General features: G+C 41.5%; 1 protein-coding gene across 3 annotated transcripts in view; it reads right to left on the bottom strand.

Moving 5' to 3' along the window:
• The window catches only part of LOC139558776 (protein PRRC2A-like), a 47559-nt gene extending 30556 nt beyond the window's left edge, over window positions 1-17003 (bottom strand). For 2 of the 3 annotated variants that reach the window (XM_071374205.1, XM_071374207.1), the window contains exons 1-6: window positions 16702-17003; window positions 13582-13733; window positions 4186-4363; window positions 3904-4000; window positions 3716-3809; window positions 3428-3571 (exon numbers count right to left, since the gene is read on the bottom strand). In XM_071374205.1, the coding sequence (XP_071230306.1) occupies window positions 3428-3571; window positions 3716-3809; window positions 3904-4000; window positions 4186-4363; window positions 13582-13696 (628 nt within the window). In that variant the 5' untranslated portion in view covers window positions 13697-13733; window positions 16702-17003. The remainder of the gene's footprint in view (window positions 1-3427; window positions 3572-3715; window positions 3810-3903; window positions 4001-4185; window positions 4364-13581; window positions 13734-16701) is intronic. The other variant, XM_071374206.1, reaches the window with a different exon arrangement.
• Window positions 17004-20717: the final 3714 nt, after the last annotated feature.

The raw sequence follows: 20717 nt of genomic DNA, 5'->3' as shown, positions 1-20717 counted from the left end.
GGACAGGACGACTGCACCGTATTGAGGGGAGGATGGATGGGGCCATGTATTGCGAGATCTTAGCCAACAACCTCCTTCCCTCAGTAAGAGCATTGATGATGGGTCGTGGCTGGGTCTTCCAGCATGACAACGACCCGAAACACACAGCCAGGGCAACTAAGGAGTGGCTCCGTAAGAAGTATCTCAAGGTCCTGGAGTGGCCTAGCCAGTCTCCAGACCTGAACCCAATAGAAAATCTTTGGAGGGAGCTGAAAGTCCGTATTGCCCAGCGACAGCCCCGAAACCTGAAGGATCTGGAGAAGGTCTGTATGGAGGAGTGGGCCAAAATCCCTGCTGCAGTGTGTGCAAACCTGGTCAAGAACTACAGGAAACGTATGATCTCTGTAATTGCAAACAAAGGATTCTGTACCAAATATTAAGTTCTGCTTTTCTGATGTATCAAATACTTATGTCATGCAATAAAATGCTAATTAATTACTTAAAAATCATACAATGTGATTTTCGGGATTTTTGTTTTAGATTCCGTCTCTCACAGTTGAAGTGTACCTATGATACAAATTACAGACCTCTACATGCTTTGTAAGTAGGAAAACCTGCCAAATCGGCAGTGTATCAAATACTTGTTCTCCCCACTGTATATAAAATGTAGGTACATGACGTAATGACACCACGTAAAATTTTGCGCTACACATGCAACACAGCATTCCTAACCTAGCCCACAATGTCTGCTGTGTGGTTCGAGCAGTCAACAAGTCGAGCAGTCATTTGAAAGAGTAAGAAAATTTCAGCGAGACAACTCAAAGGCGAAAACCATTAACGCCAAGATAATGGAATTCATTACCCTTGACAATCAACCGTTGTCTGTTGTGGGTGATGTTGGCTTTTGCCGACTGGTTGAGCACGGGTACACACTACCAAGTGCGCTATTTTTCAGATGTTGCCTTACTGGAGTTACACAGTAATATGGGGTATCACTGCTATTAGCTTCACTCCCTACTATGGAACACCGTTTGGGTCTTTGCGTGTCAAAAAAGATACACGTCATTTGATAAGCTTTTAATTTGACACGTCAAATGACACAGTTCTATTACAGAATGTTGTGTGTTCTGAATTTGCACGTGCAAGCCAAGCGCCACCACTACTATCAGTAGCACTGTCAAAGCTGTAGAAAAATGTATTATTTGTTCGACCGCAACTTCTGGGGTGCTAGCTTTAGCTTGGTACCTAGCTAGCACCAATACAACCAGCCTGAAAACAATGACCAGTAGAAACTGCAGTCATTTTCATTATTCTTAGCAATGATTTAGGAATCCTTGTGAGTAAGTATTAGCTAGGTAGGCACTTGTTGTTCGCCTGTTGAAATTGAACTTCAGTTCATGAAAATAAATAGCTAGCCAGCTACTTAACCCTGTTGCCCAAAGCTAACGTTATAAGCAGCCAGCTAGCTTCATCTGGCTAGTGAGGCTCGACCGGACAGGGTTGTGAAGCTAGCCACAATAAGGATTTGACACAATAGTGGAATTTGCAGTTTGCCTCCAAAATAAAAGTACATCTTCGAAAGTGATGCAGAAGGTTACAATTGGTGGAATCATGCCATATTTAGACTAGATAATGTTAAACAAGGTTGTAATGTGAAGCAATGAAATGGGGTATCAGTCAAATCGGTGACACCCACAGAACACAACTGTGAAGAGTTTATGCAAATATTAGTGTTGTATCGCGGGACTGTGACTGTGTGAAATCCCCCCCGTCAGCCTATTGTGTATTGACATTTTATTTTGCACATCTTTACCTAAGGATTGGGGATCAATTAAATGGGGAATCAGTCTACTCAACACCCAAGATATTTTTTACCAACATCCTCCTCAGTTATCAGACTCCAAAACATCCACGCAGTATTGTTTGTCCTCGGGAATAGTGTTCAATACACATAGGTTGACAAATGTGGCTCAATTCACAGTTTCAGAGTCCCGCAATAAGAGCTACGACGCTAATGTTCTCTGGGTGTCACTGAGTAGACTGATACCCCATGTCATTGATCCACAATCCATAGTTTAGTGATTTCAACAGATTTTTGTCAAATTAACAAATTGTCTTTTGTTGATTTTATATAACATTCCAACCTCGTTTAGCATGATCCAATCAATTATGGCATAATTCTACTATTTGTATTCATGTGCATCACTGTCAATGACATACTTTTATTCTGAAGGCTAACCACAAAGTCGACTATTGTGGCTAATCCTGATTCTGGTTAGCTTCACCTAGATAGGTCTGACTACCATTAATCAAATACGAACTGTCTTATAAATGAGGGTTATTTTTAGATGACACCGAGCTATATAGCTAGCTAACTATAGCTACTGAAACAGATTGTTCTTCCCCAAAAACATAGCAAAACGACATTGTTTGCATCCATGAGCTTGCTAGCTAGCTTTTATTTATGACCAGCACTGTAGGTGCGCGAGACAACTTTACCAGCATCATAGCATACGTATCGATGAATCATTGTGACATATGAAATACGAGTGATAGTGTAATCAATGTGGAATAACTACGTAAAAACGTATGACCGCTTTAAATTGTGACGTGCAGTCATATTCAGGTCCTGATTGGTCAACAAGCTTATTTGACATGTATCTTTTTTGACACGCAAAGACCCAAACGGCATTCCATAGTATGAGAAATCCTGGTTGAGACTGAACAAATGAACAACGAAACACAGAAAGTAAGTGAAAGAAATAGGTTTTGATTATACTTTACTGGTAATGGGGACATACGTAAATGCTAACAAAATAACTTTTTGGTTAGTGTGGTGTATGTGTGTAACCTTTATTTAACTAGGGAAGTCAGTTAAGAACAAATTCTTATTTACAATGACGGCCAATTGTGCACCACTCCCAATCACAGCCGGATGTGACACAGACTGGATTTGAACCAGGGACTGTAGTGATGCCTCTTGCACTGAGATGCAGTGCCTTAGGCCGTTGTGTCCGTGTGTGTGTGTGTTAAGCATTCTAGTACAGGTAAATAGTTAAAAGGCCGCTAAAATGTCAAATATCGGTTATCGGTATCAGGTTTTTTTTGGCAAGGAAAATATCGGATAGCGGTATCGGCCAAAAATGTCATATCGATGCATCACTAATAAAAATGTTCCAAGAATTCCTGTTTTTTCTCCTCCCAGTTGGAGGATTCTCAGTATCAGGTGTGAATAAGCAGGGAGTTAATCCTACAACTGGCAATCCTACAACTGGCATTTCTGGAAAATGTGGGAATTTTAGGACAGTTACCGGACTTTTGCAATCATAGTCGTTGGTAAAATAAGCTCTTGCTCTGACCGCTGGTTCTTCTGTTCTGTCGGCAACCCTCTTCACTGTACGTGTGGTCTACAATACACAATATAGAGAGGAGATTTAGCGTTACTCACTCGGGGGGCGGAGGCTTGGTCCGGGCCCATACAACTGATCTGCAGTGCCCTGTTCCCTGCCAGCTTTGTCCTGGTCGCCAGCCGCCTGCAGGGTGGGAAATTCCTCGCGAGAGAATGGCGACCGTTGGTTTGATCCCTTTCCACCTGTATGGTGCGAGAGAGAGGAGGGGTTACTCAACGTCAAATATCCAAACGTGAGTTAATTAGGCCATTGATGCGGCAGTCAAGTCTGCTGCAAAATACCATAGGAGAGGGAAGTGACAGACAGACGTAAAGTATGATACTCACCATCTCCTTGTGCTCCAAGTGTAACACTGGCCTGAGCCCAGGACCTTACCCCTGCGGCCTGGGCTGAAACCGTGGCCGGAACCGGAGGTGGAACCTGAGAGGCACACAAAACAGCACAACATTAAGCACCATGGCAGTATGGAACCATTTTGTGTTTCGGTTTACATTGGCATCAAATTGTTGTGTACCTCTGGAGCTGGCGGGGTTCTCGGGCGGGTCGGTGCAGGCGTCTGTGAAACCACAGGCTGCTGCGACTCCAGCTGCGGTGCTGACAATACATCGGTACTGAGATGGAGAGAGAGAGAAAAAGGAGAGAAACACCAGATGGGTAAGCGTCAGATGCGTCAGTCAGTCAATTACTGAGCTAGTAGGGGCCTATTAGCGATGTTCCACAGCATTATTGCTGCTATTTCTTGAGATAAGATAGCATCTGCGCATTCAAATCACTATTAGATGGGGGGCCTCCTCACCTCTTTGGGTCTGCTGGTTCCTGCTTGCTTGCCCATCCTGTGCCGTCTTTGGGAACGAGCGAGACGTTGGGATCGTTGCCTTTGTTCTCTGCCTTCAGACTGGGCAGGCTGGCAGGGGGTGGCATGCGCCGCGCAGAGGCAACTTTACCAAGAGACTGAAGGCCATGGCGGGGGGGAACTGATTAGGGGGAGGAAGAGAGGGGGAGATGAGGTCATTAGCAGAAAGACTACAGTAACTTGAGACCACTGAGAATCAAATGGAGGGGAGAGGGGGACATGAGAACGACAGTTGTGATCGCCGACACAATATGTAGGAATTCGATATAGACGCCGTAAGAACTGCGTTACAACACGAGTTGACATATGCTGGGTTCTAATTAGGGACGGCATTTGAAATGATTTTGGTATTCAAATAATGTCACAATACTTTTTTCTGGATATCTGGATAGTCAGAATACATGTTTTAAAGGGATTTTTTTTGGAGAGATACTTCAAATAGAGACTTGCTCTCGCTGGCTTGAGAGAGCCGGTGAGCTGCGCTCTGCTTATTTCAGCAGAATGTGGGGGAGGGGCGAGATAGGAGTGGGGGAGGGGCGAGGGAGGAGCAGGGGCCGGCGAGTGTGATAGTCTATACCTGTGGCATGGAGGGAGAGAGAAAGTAAACAGACTCATGACAAACTTGTTGCTGCCATAGGTTATCTTTCTATCATACCATCTGGTAGTGCTTGTCTTGACTGCATCAAACTGCTATAAAGATGCTAGCTAGCTAGCCAGCTAGCTAGCTAAAGTAGCAAGGCCAATTGAGGATATTTTGTTGCACTACCCATCCAATGTCTATAACAACTCCAATCATATGAAACACTAGCCTACTCCTCACTTAGCAAACTTAATTCTGGAACTTTAATTACATTTTGCATTGATAAAAAAAAAATCCCATTTCACTTGCTACACACGGAGCCTCTGACTGTAGCGCTGCTTTGATTGACCGACGTTGACAATAAGCTACACATGTAGGCTACCAGCGAGTCTTTTGTAATGGGGCGCATTCACAAAACCTGTCATAAAAGAGTTGTATTGAAAATGTCAAATGTAATGGTGCATCCTTGTAGGCTATATAGCAATGTCACATAAAAAATTGTGAATACTCTCCCAGGTAATAGAACACTAACGTATGTTTGGATATTCGAATAATCGTGCCCATCCCTAAAATGTAGCAGTTGCCTTCAACTGCATAGAAGATTCTAGTTTTTGTTTGCTCGAGGCAGTAGAAAGAAATTGTGCTCAAGCAACATTGGAAAGGCTGCAGCCATTTTACATGGGGCACCTTCTGTAAAAAGTGAGTCTACCGGATATCAATTAACAAATTTATAAAACAAAAATACTGAAAATTCACATTTAAATAAGTAGTCAGACCCTTTACCAATTTCCTGGTTGAATCATCTTTGGCAGTGTCAATAGCCTCGAGTCTTCTTGGGTATGACGCTACAAGCTTGGCACATCTGTTTTTGGGGAGTTTCAAGATCTGTCAGGTTGGATAGGGACCTACCCTGCAGAACTATTTTCAGCTCTCTCCAGACATGTTTGATCGTGTTCGAGTCCGGGCTCTGGCTGGGCCACTCAAGGATATTCAGAGACTTGTCCCGAAGCCACTCCTGCATTGTCTTGGCTGTGTACTTAGGGTCGTTGTCCTGTTGGAAGGTGAACCATTGCCCAGTCTGAGGTCCTGAGCACTCTGGAGAAGGTTTTCATCAAGGATCTCTGGGTACTTTGCTCTGTTTATCTTTCCCTCGATCCTGACTAGTCTCCCAGTCCCAGTAAAACATTCCCACAGAATGACGCTGCCACCACCATGCTTCACCGTAGGGATGGTGCCAGGTTCCCTCCAAACGTGACGCTTGGCATTCAGGCCAAAGATTTCAAACTCGGTTTCATCAAACCAGAGCATCTTGGTTCTCATGGTCTGACAGGCTGACTACACCGCTCGCCGTGCGTTGCAAAATAAATTTAGAAATCTATGTTATTCAATTATTGCACCCACACTGCTCGTGCGCACCAACGAGCGCCTGCATTGCCAAGGGCTAAAATAGAAGTCAGTTCTATTTCTGACGCAGATTGCGCTGCATCTCCTCGTTGGTTTATAGAAGCAGGTACCCACGTGCCATCTCCTCATTGGTTATACCCACGTGGGTGACTGAAAGACGAACTTGGTCAGTGGCGGTAATGCACCTAATTTATGAAAGTTGCATTATAAAGTCAAGAGAAGAAAAAGCCTGGAAGGAGGAGAGATGACTAGAAACGATTCAGTTGACCGTTTTGTGTGTGGATCAATAGTCGGAGTAGAGGACCTTGTACATTTCAGGTAAAATAACAACTCAATGTTTATATCCCAGGACAAATTAGCTAGCAACAACAAGCTAGCGAAATAGGACAAATTAGCTAGCAAGTGCAAGCTTGTTAGCTAAATTGCCATACATGTTTAATGCTTTTCGACCTGTCCCCAAATTAATATAAATTGGTTCAGAGTTTGTTTTGATATTTTAACCTGCGTGTCGTGATCACATTTGGTGTGGGGGGACAAAATACATTTATGCGCGCAGCCGGTTTGGGTTCCGTGTAGTCTTTAGGTGCCTTTTGGAAAACTCCAAGCGGGCTGTCATGTGCCTTTTACTGAGGAGTGGCTTCCATCTGGCCACTCTACCATAAAGGCCTGAATGGGGGAGTGCTGCAGAGATGGTAGTCCATCTGGAAGGTTCTCCCATCTCCATAGAGGAACTGTACTATTATGACGTAAATTGAGTATGATTATTGGTCATAGCATGGATATAGATATCAGATCTGAATAAAATGGCGGAAAATATGCAGCTGAAGTCCGACAAGTGTATACAAATTAAATTAACTAATTATGACAAAAGAAAATATGTTGAGCAATGTAATAAAGTAATGACTTTTCAAATAAGTTACATTACACGTTACGTTGTCTGTCAATTTGTTAGCTACAGCAATATGTAGCAGTATGTTAGCTAGCGTTAGTTGGCTACTAATAGATCGTTGAACTTGCCAGTATATTAACCGTATGCTATGTAACTATTTATTGACTTGATTATTCACGTCATTCTTTGCTTATCTAAGTGGTAAAGTCATTGTGCGTTCTCAGAGGACATTGTTAATTCTGGCTATATACTCCGACTTCAGAGCACCCTCGTCTGACGTGTACCTGTGCCAGAGCACAGAATAATGGATTAATTTACGAACGCACAACACCCGTTGAATATGGCCGGTGTGAGTAAACGTCGGCAAAAAAAGTGTCATTAAATTGCTGCCAGCAGCACAGTTACAGTCACCAACACGCTGGATAACATGAAAACAGCCTAACCAGCTCTGCTAGGGAGAGTAAAATGGTCAGAGTGAGGTGTTCTCTCATTTGTTTCCTGTAATTAGTTAGCTTGGGTGCCGTTGGGTTGATCAGAGCGTTCGGACTAGAGGTTGACCGATTAACGGAATGGCTGATTAATTAAGGCCGATTTCAAGTTTCATAACAATCGGTATTTTTGGGCGCCGATTTGCCGATTTTTTTATATATATATATTTTTATACATCTTTATTTAATCTTTATTTAACTAGGCAAGTCAGTTAAGAACACATTCATATTTTCAATGACGGCCTAGGAACGTTCTGCCTTCAGGGGCAGAACGACAGATTTTTTACCTTGTCAGCTCGGGGGATCCAATCTTGCAACCTTACAGTTAACTAGTCCAATGCTCTAACACCTGATTACATTGCACTCCACGAGGAGCCTGCCTGTTTAACGCAAATGCAGTAAACTAAGGTAAGTTGCTAGCTAGCATTAAACGTATCTTATAAAAAACAATCAATCAATGACTGTCATTGCTCCAATGTGTACTTAACCATAAACATCAATACCTTATCTTAAAATCAATACACAAGTATATTTTTTTAACCTGCATATTTAGCTAAAAGAAATCCAGGGTAGCAGGCAATATTAACCAGGTGAAATTGTGTCATTTCTCTTGCGTTCATTGCACGCAGAGTCAGGGTATATGCAACAAGTTTGGGCCACCTGGCTCTTTGCGAACTAATTTGCCAGAATATTACGTAATTATGACATAACATTGAAGGTTGTGCAATGTAACAGGAATATTTAGACTCATGGATGCCACCCGTTAGATAAAATACGGAACGGAATAAACGTTTTGTTTTCGAGTTGATAGTTTCCGGATTAGTCAAAGGTATATGGTTTAAAGAGAAATAGTCGACGCGTTATAATTCCTGTAATAACTTGCGGCTGAACTTGAAAGGGGTTCCTTCGTTATTTTACCGTTCATTTCTTCCATAGAGAATGTCTTGATCTACCTCAAATAAGGTCTGTGTTTCACGGAGGAGCAGACTGACAGGGGACCATGCAGACAAGCTCTGCTTTCTGCACTACAACCTAAAACTTAACTGGGAATATTGAAGACCCATGAAAGCTGGTGGTTCGTTTTAACATATGTTCTCATGTTATTTGAGACTAAATTTATTTTATTTATGTATTATATTAAGTTAAAATAAAAGTGTTCATTGTTCATTCAGTATTGTTGCAATTGTCATTATTACAAAAATGTGTGTGTGTGTGTATGATATATATATTTTTTATAAATCGCCGATTAATCGGTAGCGGCTTTTTTGTCCTCCAATAATCGGTATCGGCGTTGAAAAATCATAATCGGTCGACCTCTAGTTCTGACCTCACTACACCTTGGCCAGAGCGTCCAGTGTGCACTCAACGCTCCGCGAGCGAAACGCTCTGAATTTATCAATGCCCAGAGCGCACTTTGGCACTCCAGATTGAATTTACGAACACACCTGAAATTGTAAGATATCTAGCTATTAATTTGTTATGCTAACAAGCTAGCAAGAAGTTGCATAGCAACTGCATCAACTTCCGGTAGACAGACGAAGCGCTGGTACGCTCAACTGAAAGGATACTGTTCGTTCACAGTATACTAAAATGAAATAATAGTACATAGTATAAGTATATACTCATTAAGTATGGAGTATACAGTATGTTTGTATGGGTATTCGAACACAGCTTTGGTGGTTCCAAACATCTTCCATTTAAGAATGATGGATGCCACTGTGTTCTTGGGGACCTTTAATCCTTCAGACATTTTTGGTACCCTTCCCTAGATCTGTGCCTTGACACAATCCTGTCTCAGAGCTCTAAGGACAATTCCCTCGACCCCATGGCCTGTTTTTGCTCTAACAAGCACTGTCAACAGTGGGACCTTATATAGACAGGTGTGTGCCTTTCCAAATCATGTCCAATTAATTTAATTCACCACAGGTGGACTCCAATCAAGTTGTAGAAACATCTCAAGGATGATCAACGGAAACAAGGTGCACCTGAGCTCAATTGAGTCTCATAGCAAAAGATCTGAATTCTTGTGTAAATAAGGTATTTGTTTTTCTATTTTAAATACATTTGAAAATGTCTAAAACCCTGTTATCGCTTTACCATTATGGGGTAGTGTGTAGATTGAAGAATTTATTTTTTTACTCCATTTTAGAATAAGGTTGTAATGTAACAAAAAAAAGGGAAGGGGTCTAAATACGTTTCAAATGCTCTGTATATACAAAAGTATGTTGAGACCCCTTCAAATTAGTGGATTCGGCTATTTCAGCCACACCCATTGCTGACCGGTGTATAAAATCGAACACAACTATGCAATCTCCATAGACAAACAATGGCAGTGAAATGGCCTTACGGAAGAGTTCAGTGACTTTCAAAGTGGCACCGTCATATGACGCGACCTTTCCATCAAATTTCTGCCCTGATAGTTGACCGGGGCAGCTCTAAGTGCCCTGGTAAGGTGACAGGTAGCCTTGTGGTTAGAGCGGTGGGCCAGTAACCGAAAGGTCGCTGGTTCAAATATCCGAGACGACAAGGTGAAAAATCTGTCTATATGCGCGCTTGAGCAAGGCACTTGACCCTAATTTTATCCAGGGATGCCATACTACTATGGCTGATCATGTAAAACACCACCTTTCCCTGCACCGGTGAATGTGACAAAACATTTTTTACATTATAATTTAGTTTGCATATGCCTAGACCACCAGACCATGGGGCCTGCACCCAGCGACCACAGTTCATACAAGGTTTGTCAATCCCTCCCCATTCCCCCATAACGTTGCATTTCAGTGAGGAAAAGGTGAATATTCAGTTAACTAACAATAACCTTTTCCTCAGACTAATCGAATGCTGAAATCATTCTAGAGACAGTTTTTTGCAATCCGCGCAATCGACTGCACCAAGCCAAAAACAAATCCACCGATATTCTTTATACAGGGGCCTAGATGATAGCTAATATGGCTTGTCACCATGTATTGGAGATCTCTCTTTCACTGACAGTAAGAGTCATGTATGACACCCTGAACGCTTGGTATGTTTCAGTGCAACAGGCAGCAGATTCCAGCTGAGGACACAGCTATCGGCGAAGTGTCTCATTTGGTTTCACAAAAATAGCACAACACAGTGTTATCACAATATCAACATTTTACTGAAGATCCAATACCAGGCCAAGTATCACAATACCGAGTAGCATTGCGATACCAAAAGGGAAAATTTCAGTGGCATAGCATACCCTTACGCTTCTTCCCGTTTTCTCAATGTTATGCACGTGCTACACAAAAAAATGGTCACTGATATTCACACCTGTACTCAATACAAAATATATTGAATTGAACACGGTCATTTTCTCATGCACTGAACAAAAATATAAACGCAACATGTAAAGTGTTGGTCCCATGTTTCATGAGCTGGGAGGGGGTGGAAAACTACATTTTCATTAGCACAAAAAGCTTTTTCTCTCAAATTCTGTGTAAAAATGTGTTTATATCCCTGTTAGTGAGCCTTTCTCCTATGCCAGATAATCCATCCACCTGACAGGTGTGGCATATCATGAAGCTGATTAACCCATAAGAGTCTAAGCCCAGTCTAAGCCGGGAGACAGGTTCTAAGAAACTACCGTGCATTCGGAAAGTGTTCAAACCCCTTCACTTTTTCAACATTTTGTTACAGCCTTATTAGAAAATTTATTAAATACAACATTTTCCTCAATCTACACACAATACCCTGTAATGACGAAGCGAAAACTGGCTGTTAGTTTTTTTATTGTTGAATTTGCCAAAATTTCGAACAGAAATATCTTACTTACATAAATATTTAGACCTTTTGCTAAGAGACTCGAAAATTGAGCTCAGGTGCATCACGTTTCCATTGATCATCCTTGAGACGTTTCTGCAACTTCATTGGAGTTTACCTGTGGTAAATTCAATTGATTGGACATGATTTGAAAAGGCACACACCTGTCTATATAAGTTCCCACAGCTGACAGTGCATGTCAGAGTAAAAACCAAGCCATGAAGTCTAAGGAATTGTCTGTAGCGCTCCGAGAAAGGATTTTGTTGAGGCACAGCTCTGGGGAAGGGTACCAAAAAATGTTTGCAGCATTGAAAGTCCTAAGAACACAGTGGCCTCCATCATTCTTAAAAGGAAGAAGTTTTGAACCACCAAGATTCTTCCTCAAGCTGGCCGCCTGGACAAACTGAGCAATCGGGGGAGAAGGGCCTTGGTCAGGGAGGTGACCAAAAACCCAATGGTCACTCAGAGAGCACCAGAGTTCCTCTGTGGAGATGGTTGTCCTTCTGGAAGGTTCTCTCATCTCTGCAGCACTACCAATCAGGCCTTTATGGTAGAATGGCCAGACGGAAGCCACTCGTCAGTAAGAGGCACATAACACCCCGCTTGGAGTTTACCAAAAGGCACCTAAAGGACTAACGGACCACGAGAAACAAGATTCTCTTGTCTGTTGAAACCAAGATTGAACTCTTTGGCCTGAATGCCAAGCATCCTGTCTGGAGGAAACATGGCACCATCCCTACGGTGAAGCATGGTGGTGGCTGCATCATGCTGTGGGGATGTTTTTCACCCGCAGGGACTGGGAGAGTAGTCAGGATTGAGAGAAAGATGAACGGAGCAAAGTACAGAGAGATCCTTGATGAAGTCCTGAGCGGGTTCTTAGACTGGGGGCGATGGTTCACCTTCCAACAGGACAACGACCCTAAGCACACAGCCAAGACACAGCTTTGGGACAAGTCTCTGAATGGCATTGTGTGGCCCAGCCAGAGCCCGGACTTGAACCCAATCAGACATCTCTAGAGACCAGAAAATAGCTGTGCACCGATGCTCCCCATCCAACCTGGCTGGTGGCGTCATACCCAAGAAGTCTTGAGGCTGTAATCACTGCCAAAGGTGCTTCAACAAAGTACTGGGTAAAGGGTATGAATAATTATGTAAAAGTGATGTTTAAGTTATTTTATTTATTTATTTAGTTGCAAAACAAATCTGAACAACTGTTTTAGCTTTCGCATTATAGGGTATTGTGTGTAGATTGATGAGGGGAAAAAACTATCTAGTCCATTTTAGAATAAGGCTGGAACGTAACAAAATTTGAAAAAAGTCATGGGGTCTGAATGCACTGTATATGGAATTGTTTCAAGGTCATACCAAGGATCCTTTTGCTATTTGAGTTAGAATTTTAAGACCCGTTGAAGTATAAAAAAATATATATAACAATTATTTGACCATTTTTTTGGGGGGGGCCCACCTGCTATTAGCCCATACAAATGAAGTGAACAACAGATCACAAAAGTCCCAAAACAAATCAAAAGGAAGTTTGTTTTGAAGTGTCTGTCATATTTATATATATATGAGAAATCAGGAATCTTTTTTTGTTGTTGATGTATTTAAACCCTTATTTTTTGGCACTAAACTGTCTCCATATATACTGCCATACATTTTTTCATAGGCAGATGTGGAGGAAAGTTTGATTTCAGAGGAGGCGTGGACATCGACCTTAGGGTTAAACAGCATGATCATTACACAGGGGACAATAAAATGCCACTAAAATGTGCACTTGTCACACAACACAATGCCACATGTCTCAAGAATCTGTTTTCTTTTAAATCAATAACTGAGTTTAAGTGATCAAAGGGAAAAAAATAATGGAGGCATTCATATGTAATGGGGCCAAAGCCAACATGATTAACTCCAGTTCTTGTGAAGGATGTATTTGATGCAACGTGCTAAAAAAAGTGGACTAGCTGTGCATGCACAACCAAGTCGGCCCATAGATCTTATGTTGACAAAATTAGTGCATAATATGACCCGTTTATTATAACTTGTATCAACAAGAACAATCAAACTATGATCAGAACACGACGATCCGATCGAGACACCTCACATCAACACCTGACATTGTTTGACTTTTAAAAAAGGGAGGCTTTGCACTATCCACACACAGAAAACATGGACAACGGAAACGAAAAAAAACTCACCAACAGGCTTTTGTGCTTCAAGGCTCTTTCCTTTGTAGGTATCAAACAGGTTGAGAGACGCATACTTGGATTTGCCATCCTTCCCCTTTGCAGTTTGCCCAGAGCGCTCTGACATTGCGCTGTCCGCTCATTGAGTATGGTGAGCCCTGAGACTGGGAGAGAGAGAAAGAAATGGAGACATTTGATGCAGCACTGTACGTGAAGGTAAATGTGGAGTTGAGTTCACGCAGGTATCTAAACAAAACACGTCCAGACATCCAGTCTTCGGTTTGCAGTGTGGGCGCGACAAAGTTTGTAGTGTGGACAGAGAGGGGGAAGACCGTGCTCAGGACAGGTCAGTAGCATTACAGAGACCTGTGTGTGTGAGCAGAGCTAGTACATTGCCATAAACACGTCAACACAGGAAATACTGTACCGAGAGAATAATGCAATCCATGGCACAGTTGCCATGGTGATGCATTATAAATTATGTTCAGTTCTACTAGGTCTGCCTTGAGAGGGGTTGCCTCCATGGCAACACCAGGGTTGAGCCCATTTTACTGCTCACCAATAAAATCCACTGGGTTGACATCTGTCCAATTCAAAGATTTGGTGACAGCTAGAGAGGTGTTATGTGTATGTATACCGAACAAAAATATATACGCAACACTCAAAACTTTCAAAGATTTTGCTGAGGTCATAGAAGGAAATCAGTCAATTTAAATAAATAAATTAGGCTCTAATCTACAGATTTTTCATGAGGAGCAGCCATGGGTGGGCAAGGGGGGGGGGGCATAGGCCCACCCACTGGGGAGCAAGGCCCAGCCTATCAGAATAATTTTTTCACACAAAATGGCTTTATTACTGACAGAAATATTCCTCAGAACCCCCCACCCACTTCTCAGATGATCCCGCAGGTGAAGTAGACAGATGTGGAGGTACAGGGCTGGCGTGATTACACGTGGTCTGCAGTTGTGAGGCTGGTTGGACGTAATACAAAATTATCTAAAATGACGTTGAGGCAATTTATGGTAGAGAAATTAACAAATTATCTGGCATCAGCTCTGGTGGGCATTCCTGCAGCCAGCATGCCAATTGTACGCTCCCTCAAAACTTGAGACATCTGTGGCATTGTGCTGTGTCACAAAACTGCACATTTTTGAGTGGCCTTTTATTGTCCCCAGCACAAGGTGTCCCTGTGTTAAGATCATTCTGTTTAATCAGTTTCTTGATATGACACACCTGTCAGGTGGATTAATTATCTTGGCAAAGGAGAAATGCTCACTAACATGGATGTAAACAACTTTGTGCACATAATTTGAGAGAGATGTAACATTTCTGGGGTATTTTATTTTACCTCATTAAAACATGGGACCAACACCTTACATGTTGCGATTGATCATTTTTTAGTTCGGTATAAACCATGTCAAACATTACAAAAACAATCTCAGTCTTGTAGGCAGTGCCATCTTGTTTGAGGTAAATGTTGCCCTCAATGTCATTTAACAAGATGAAGATAAATTGCAAGATGCACAATGAGTTGATGAATATCAAATGAATATATGCTTATCGGAGGTCTTCTGTAGCTCAGGCGGTAGAGCATGGTATTTGCAATGCCAGGATGGTTATGTGTTATTTCATAGTTGATGTCTTCACTAGTATTCTAGTAAAAATACAAAATAAAACCCTGTAATGAGTGGGTGTATCCAAACTTTTGTGTGTATACACACACACATAATATATATATTGATGCTGCCCATTTTCTGGCAAGATTGAAATGTTGAGCTCTGACAGTAACTGTTTATGCTGTAACTGAAATGTTGAGCTCTGACAATCTTGCCAGAAAATGGGCAGCATCACTATATTGTGTGTTCATGTAGTTATATCAAGAGAGGAGCAGTGACAAGCCTTGACACAGTTATGGTCCATGACAAGTACACAGCATAAACAGTGTCATGTTAGATGGGTATTCAATAGTGCACTGCAAACCACAAGAGCAACTGACAAAATAACTTGACACATTTAAAGACTGCAACAATAAAGACAGGAAGGCACCCATCAATAACTATGCCAGATGATGAATCAAGAATGTTTTCAGTGCACGATTGTATTTAGGTTAGATTGCCTTAATGATTTAAATATACTTGTTTGTCATACTATTGTCTCAAAAACTACCAAATAGCAGTGAACCTCGTGTGCCTCAATAGCCCAATGAGATTAGAAAATTAGGTCGTGGGATGGCCGGCAAATTGCATGTTGTGCGGGGATTAACAGCGCAGCTAAAGAAGCCATCGCTACAATACACCAGGAAAGGGCCTTTAACACAGAAAGGAGTTCAGGACCAGCCACAGCCTGTCATCATCAGCATCATAACCGCTAACACAGTACACTCAACGGCAATGGTCAAACAAACACACATCCCAAGTATACGCTTAAAACAAAAACGGTTGTTAGAACATAGAATTCACTGTAGCCAACGTTAGCTCAGTGAACAGTTACCTAGCTAGTTAATGCGGCCTCCATATTCACGTTGGGGGGGGCTGCGATGTTTCGTAATGCATATCCAGTTGGTGAAATGAATTTAGTTGCATTCCTCGTTGAATCACAGTGGATACGTCAATCATGACTCACATTTAATGCGATAGTAAGGATAAAATAAAGCCCAAATACTAGGAACTAGGTGATTTGGCAAATTATTTTATTAAGATAACAAAACAAAATGGCGGTGCGGGTAGGCCCATCTTTAGAACAAATCGGTGAGCAACGTATCTAGCTAGTTAGCTAACTTTACTTGCGTTGACGATACAAACATTGAACATTCACCCACGTTGTGAAAACACAACTGGCTGTTGTGCAACCAGATTATTGTTAACTATCGAATCGACAATATTAACCTAGCCATCTCCAATATATCTTCCTACAACTCGTCCTGTTACGAACCAAACCAGACAGCAATTGAGCAGATAGTTAACCAACACTATTCTCGCTAGCGAGTGACTGTTAGCCGACGCTAACATTAGCTAGCTAACTAAGGTTACCTCATTAGCACACATCTATTGCGGTTGCCATCGTTACATATCCACTATAATATAACTAGCTTTTTTTTTTTTACATCAGGAAATACAATATGTAGCTACTAACCTGGTCTTGTCCCGACTTGTCTCGAGGTTGTACGGAAGAATAATGTAATCACGTTAGCTCACTACACTAGCTTATTGCTCACGCTGGTGCTAGAAAGTAACGTTTACCCTAGCTTGCTAGCTGAAACTACAAATTGATTTATATTATAAAACCAGAGAGGGGATACTGGAGATTGACGTGTATAAAGCGGCTTACTTGTACTCCTTTTTCTTTTTCCACAAAACAAAATAAAAATATTACAGGAGAACTTGATCCGTCACTACAAGAGCCGTCAACGGCTACTACAGACCGTAGTGCAGAGGGGGGCGGAGGGCACGCAAAGAGGGCGGGGTCAAATTAAAATAATGAGTTCCGAATCCGCATTTTGGCCTATCAGATCTAAAATGTTGGATTATTTCCAATTTGCATGGATTTAAATCACGCCCTGTACCCTACATTGTCATGTCGTGGAAACATTTACGTAATGTATTTGTAGCGGTTCATCCAGTGAACGGTCTACTGTTGCCGCGTTCAAAACAACTGGGAACTCGGAAAAAATGTGCTCAGACTAGGGAAAACTCATTTTGAACGGTCATCCAACTCGGATTTCAAACTGGGGATCTCGGACCTCTTTCGAGAACTTCGACTGTCGTACTTGAAGATCACTGATTTGACCGCATATTTTTCCGAGTCCCCAGTTGTTTTGAACGCACTGTTTATCGTGTCACACTGTGACAACACTTATCAACACTAAAACAAAATCAAGTGTGTGTTTTTCATTCTCACTATAATGCAATTCAATAGTTTATCCCTCTTGATCATCTCTCAAGCATGACCATATAATTAAAGGAGAAGTTCACCCATGTTTACATGGTGCCTTATTTTCACTCTTTCTGTGCTTGTAGCTGATCACCCAAACAGTTTTTACATATTTTGTTTCATTACAGAAAAAAATGGTTGTCACATTTCCATTGATTACAATGCATTATGAAAATGTGTCTAAAACATGTTAGAAAACGCTCCAAAACACTCCAAACCTATTGGTTTGTAGTGTTTTGTAGCGGTTTTTAGACCAGAAGTTCAACCTGTTAAACTCTGAGCAGGGTTTAACTGAGCGGAGTTTTGGTCAGAGGCCGTAAATCACCAGCTATGGTTAGTGGTGTAAAGTAATTAAGTAAAAATACATTAAAGTACTACTTAAATCGTTTTTTAAAATCTGTACTTTAAAAAATATATATATTACTTTTACTCCACTACATTCCTAAAGAAAATAATGTGCTTTTTACTCCATACATTTTCCTTGACACCCAAAAGTTCTCGTTACATTTTGAATGCTTAGCAGGCACGAAAATGATCCAATTCACACACTTATCAAGAGAACATCCCTGGTCATCCCTACTGCCTCTGATCTGTCTGACTTACTAAACATAAATGCTTCGTTTGTAAATTATGTCAGTGTTGGAGTGTGCCCCTGGCTATCAGCAAATTAGAACACAAGAAAATAATGCTTTCTGGTTTGCTTAATATAAGGAAAGTGAAATGATTTTTACTTTTGATACTTAAGTATATTTTAGCAATTACATTTACTTTTGATACTTAAGTATATTTAAAAGCAAATACTTTTAGACTTTTACTCAAGTAGTATTTTACTTGGTGGCTTTCACTTTTACTTGAGTCATTTTCTATTAAGGTATCTTTACTAATGTATGACAATTGAGTACTTTTTCCACCAGTGGCCATGGTCATGTGCAATTTAGATCAAGTCACCAAAAGTGTAAACATTTTGTATGCATGGAAAGGGTACACCCTGGTGGTCATCGTAATGCAACACATTTCTTTTCCATCCACATTTAATGTGTCATTACCTTGAATTTATCCTCCATATGCGTCATTGATTTATTTCACTTGTTTCCAGTAGGAAAATACATTGTAAAAGAAGTTTGAAGTTTCTTCGCCTGTCTGTGTGTTGTAATTGTTTTTTTTGAAAGCCCCGATCGCTAGTGTCATTTTAAAATGTAAAGCTTAAAAATCAGTTCAGCCATTTTGGCAGTGAGGTACTACCAATGTTTTATATCTTAACTAGATGACTATCAGGGGGTGCTGTGTTGAAGCCACCATACCTCAATCTTCGCACTCCCTCACTATTGTAAAATATATTTTGAAAGCTATAGAAATACATTTATTAATCAAACCAAGCAGTTGCCATACTAAGCTGTGATGCAGCCTGTCAAGATGCTCTTAATGGTGCAGCTGTAGAACTTGTTGAGGATCTGAAGGCCCATGCCAAATCTTTTCAGCCTCCTGAGGAGGAAGAGGCGTTGTCGTGCCTTCTTCACGACTGTGTGTTGGTGTGTGTGGACCATGTTAATTCTTTAGTGATGTGGACCTCGAGGAACTTGAATCTCTCGATCCGCTCCACTACAGTCTCGTCGATGTGGATGGGGCGTGCTCAGCAGCCCGTTTCCTGTATCGCACGATCAGTTCCTTTGTCTTGCTGACATTGAGGGAGATGTTGTTGTTCTGGCACCACAATGCCAGGTCACTGACCTTCTCTCTATATGAGGTCTCATCGTCATCGGTGATCAGGCCTACCACCGTCATATCGTCAGCAAACTTAATGATGGTGTTGGAGTCTTGCGTGGCCACGCAGTTATGGGTGAACAAGGAGCACAGGAAGGGACTAAGCACACACCCCTGTGAATTGGAGTGGGTCCAGGGTGTCTGGGATGATGGTGTTGATGTGAGCCATGACCAGACTTTCAAAGCATTTCATGGCTACAGATGTGAGTGCTACGGGGCGATAGTCATTTAGACAGGTTACCTTGGCTTTCTTGGGCACAGGGACTATAGTGGTCTGCTTGAAACCTGTACGTATTACGGAGAGAGGTTGAGAGGTTGAAAATGTCAGTGAAGTCACCTGCCAGCTGGTCAGCTCATGTTCTGAGTACGCATGTAATCTGTGAGAGCTTGCCAGCCTTACCACATCCAACGAGTGTCAGAGCCGGTGTAGTAGTCCTTTATTGACGTTTTGCCTGTTTGATGGCTCGCCGGAGGTCGTAGTGGGATTTCTTATAAGTGTCCGGATTAGTGTCCTGCTCCTTAAAAGCGTCAGCTTTTGTGCTCAGTGCGGCTGTTGCCTGTAATCCATAGCTTCTGGTTGGGATATGTACGTACGGTCACTGTGGGGACGACGTCGTAGATGCACTTATTATTATTTATATTTTTTTATTTTACCCTCTTTTCTCCACAATTTTCGTGGTATCCAATTGCTAGTAATTACTATCTTGTCTCATCGCTACAACTCCCGTACGGGCTCGGGAGAGACGAAGGTCGACCCCCTGCACATTGTTTCGGTACCTGTACCCCCTGTATATAGCCTCATTATTGTTATTTTATTGTGTTAATTTTTTTTAAGTATTATTTTTTACTTTAGTAAATCTTTTCTTACTTAACTATATTTTATTAAAACTGAATTGTTGGTTAAGGGCTTGTAAGTAAGCATTTCACGGTACGGTCTACACCTGTTGTATTGGCCGCATGTGCCACATACAATTTTCTTTTCTTTGAAATAGCTGTGCAGCAACGCTACCCATCCAACCTCAGAGCTTGAGAGGACCTGCAGAGAAGAATGGAAGAAACTCCCCAAATACAGGTGTGCTAAGCATAACCAAGAAGACTCAAGGCTGTAATCGCTGCCAAAGGTGCTTCAACAAAGTATTGAGTAAAGGGTCTGAAAACATATGTAAATGTGATGTCATTTATTTTTATTTGCAAAAATGTTTTTACCTGTTTTTGCTTTGTCATTATGCGGTATTGTGTGTAGATTAATCAATTTTAGAATAAGGCTGTAACGTAACAAAATGTGGAAAAAGTCAAGGGGTCTGAATACTTTCCCAATGCACTGTATTTATAAATAATCTATATTATTATATATCATCAAATACATAAATATATTATAACAGGTGGCAGTTAAAAGTGTTGCATAAAGATTAGCATATTATTGCTTTGAAATGTAAAGGAATGAAGGATGTAGGTAA

Source organism: Salvelinus alpinus, chromosome 29, assembly GCF_045679555.1.
Source record: "Salvelinus alpinus chromosome 29, SLU_Salpinus.1, whole genome shotgun sequence".
NCBI lineage: Eukaryota > Metazoa > Chordata > Actinopteri > Salmoniformes > Salmonidae > Salvelinus > Salvelinus alpinus.
The sequence above is the reverse complement of the archived record's forward strand: the minus strand, read 5'-3'. Positions and strand labels throughout refer to the sequence as shown.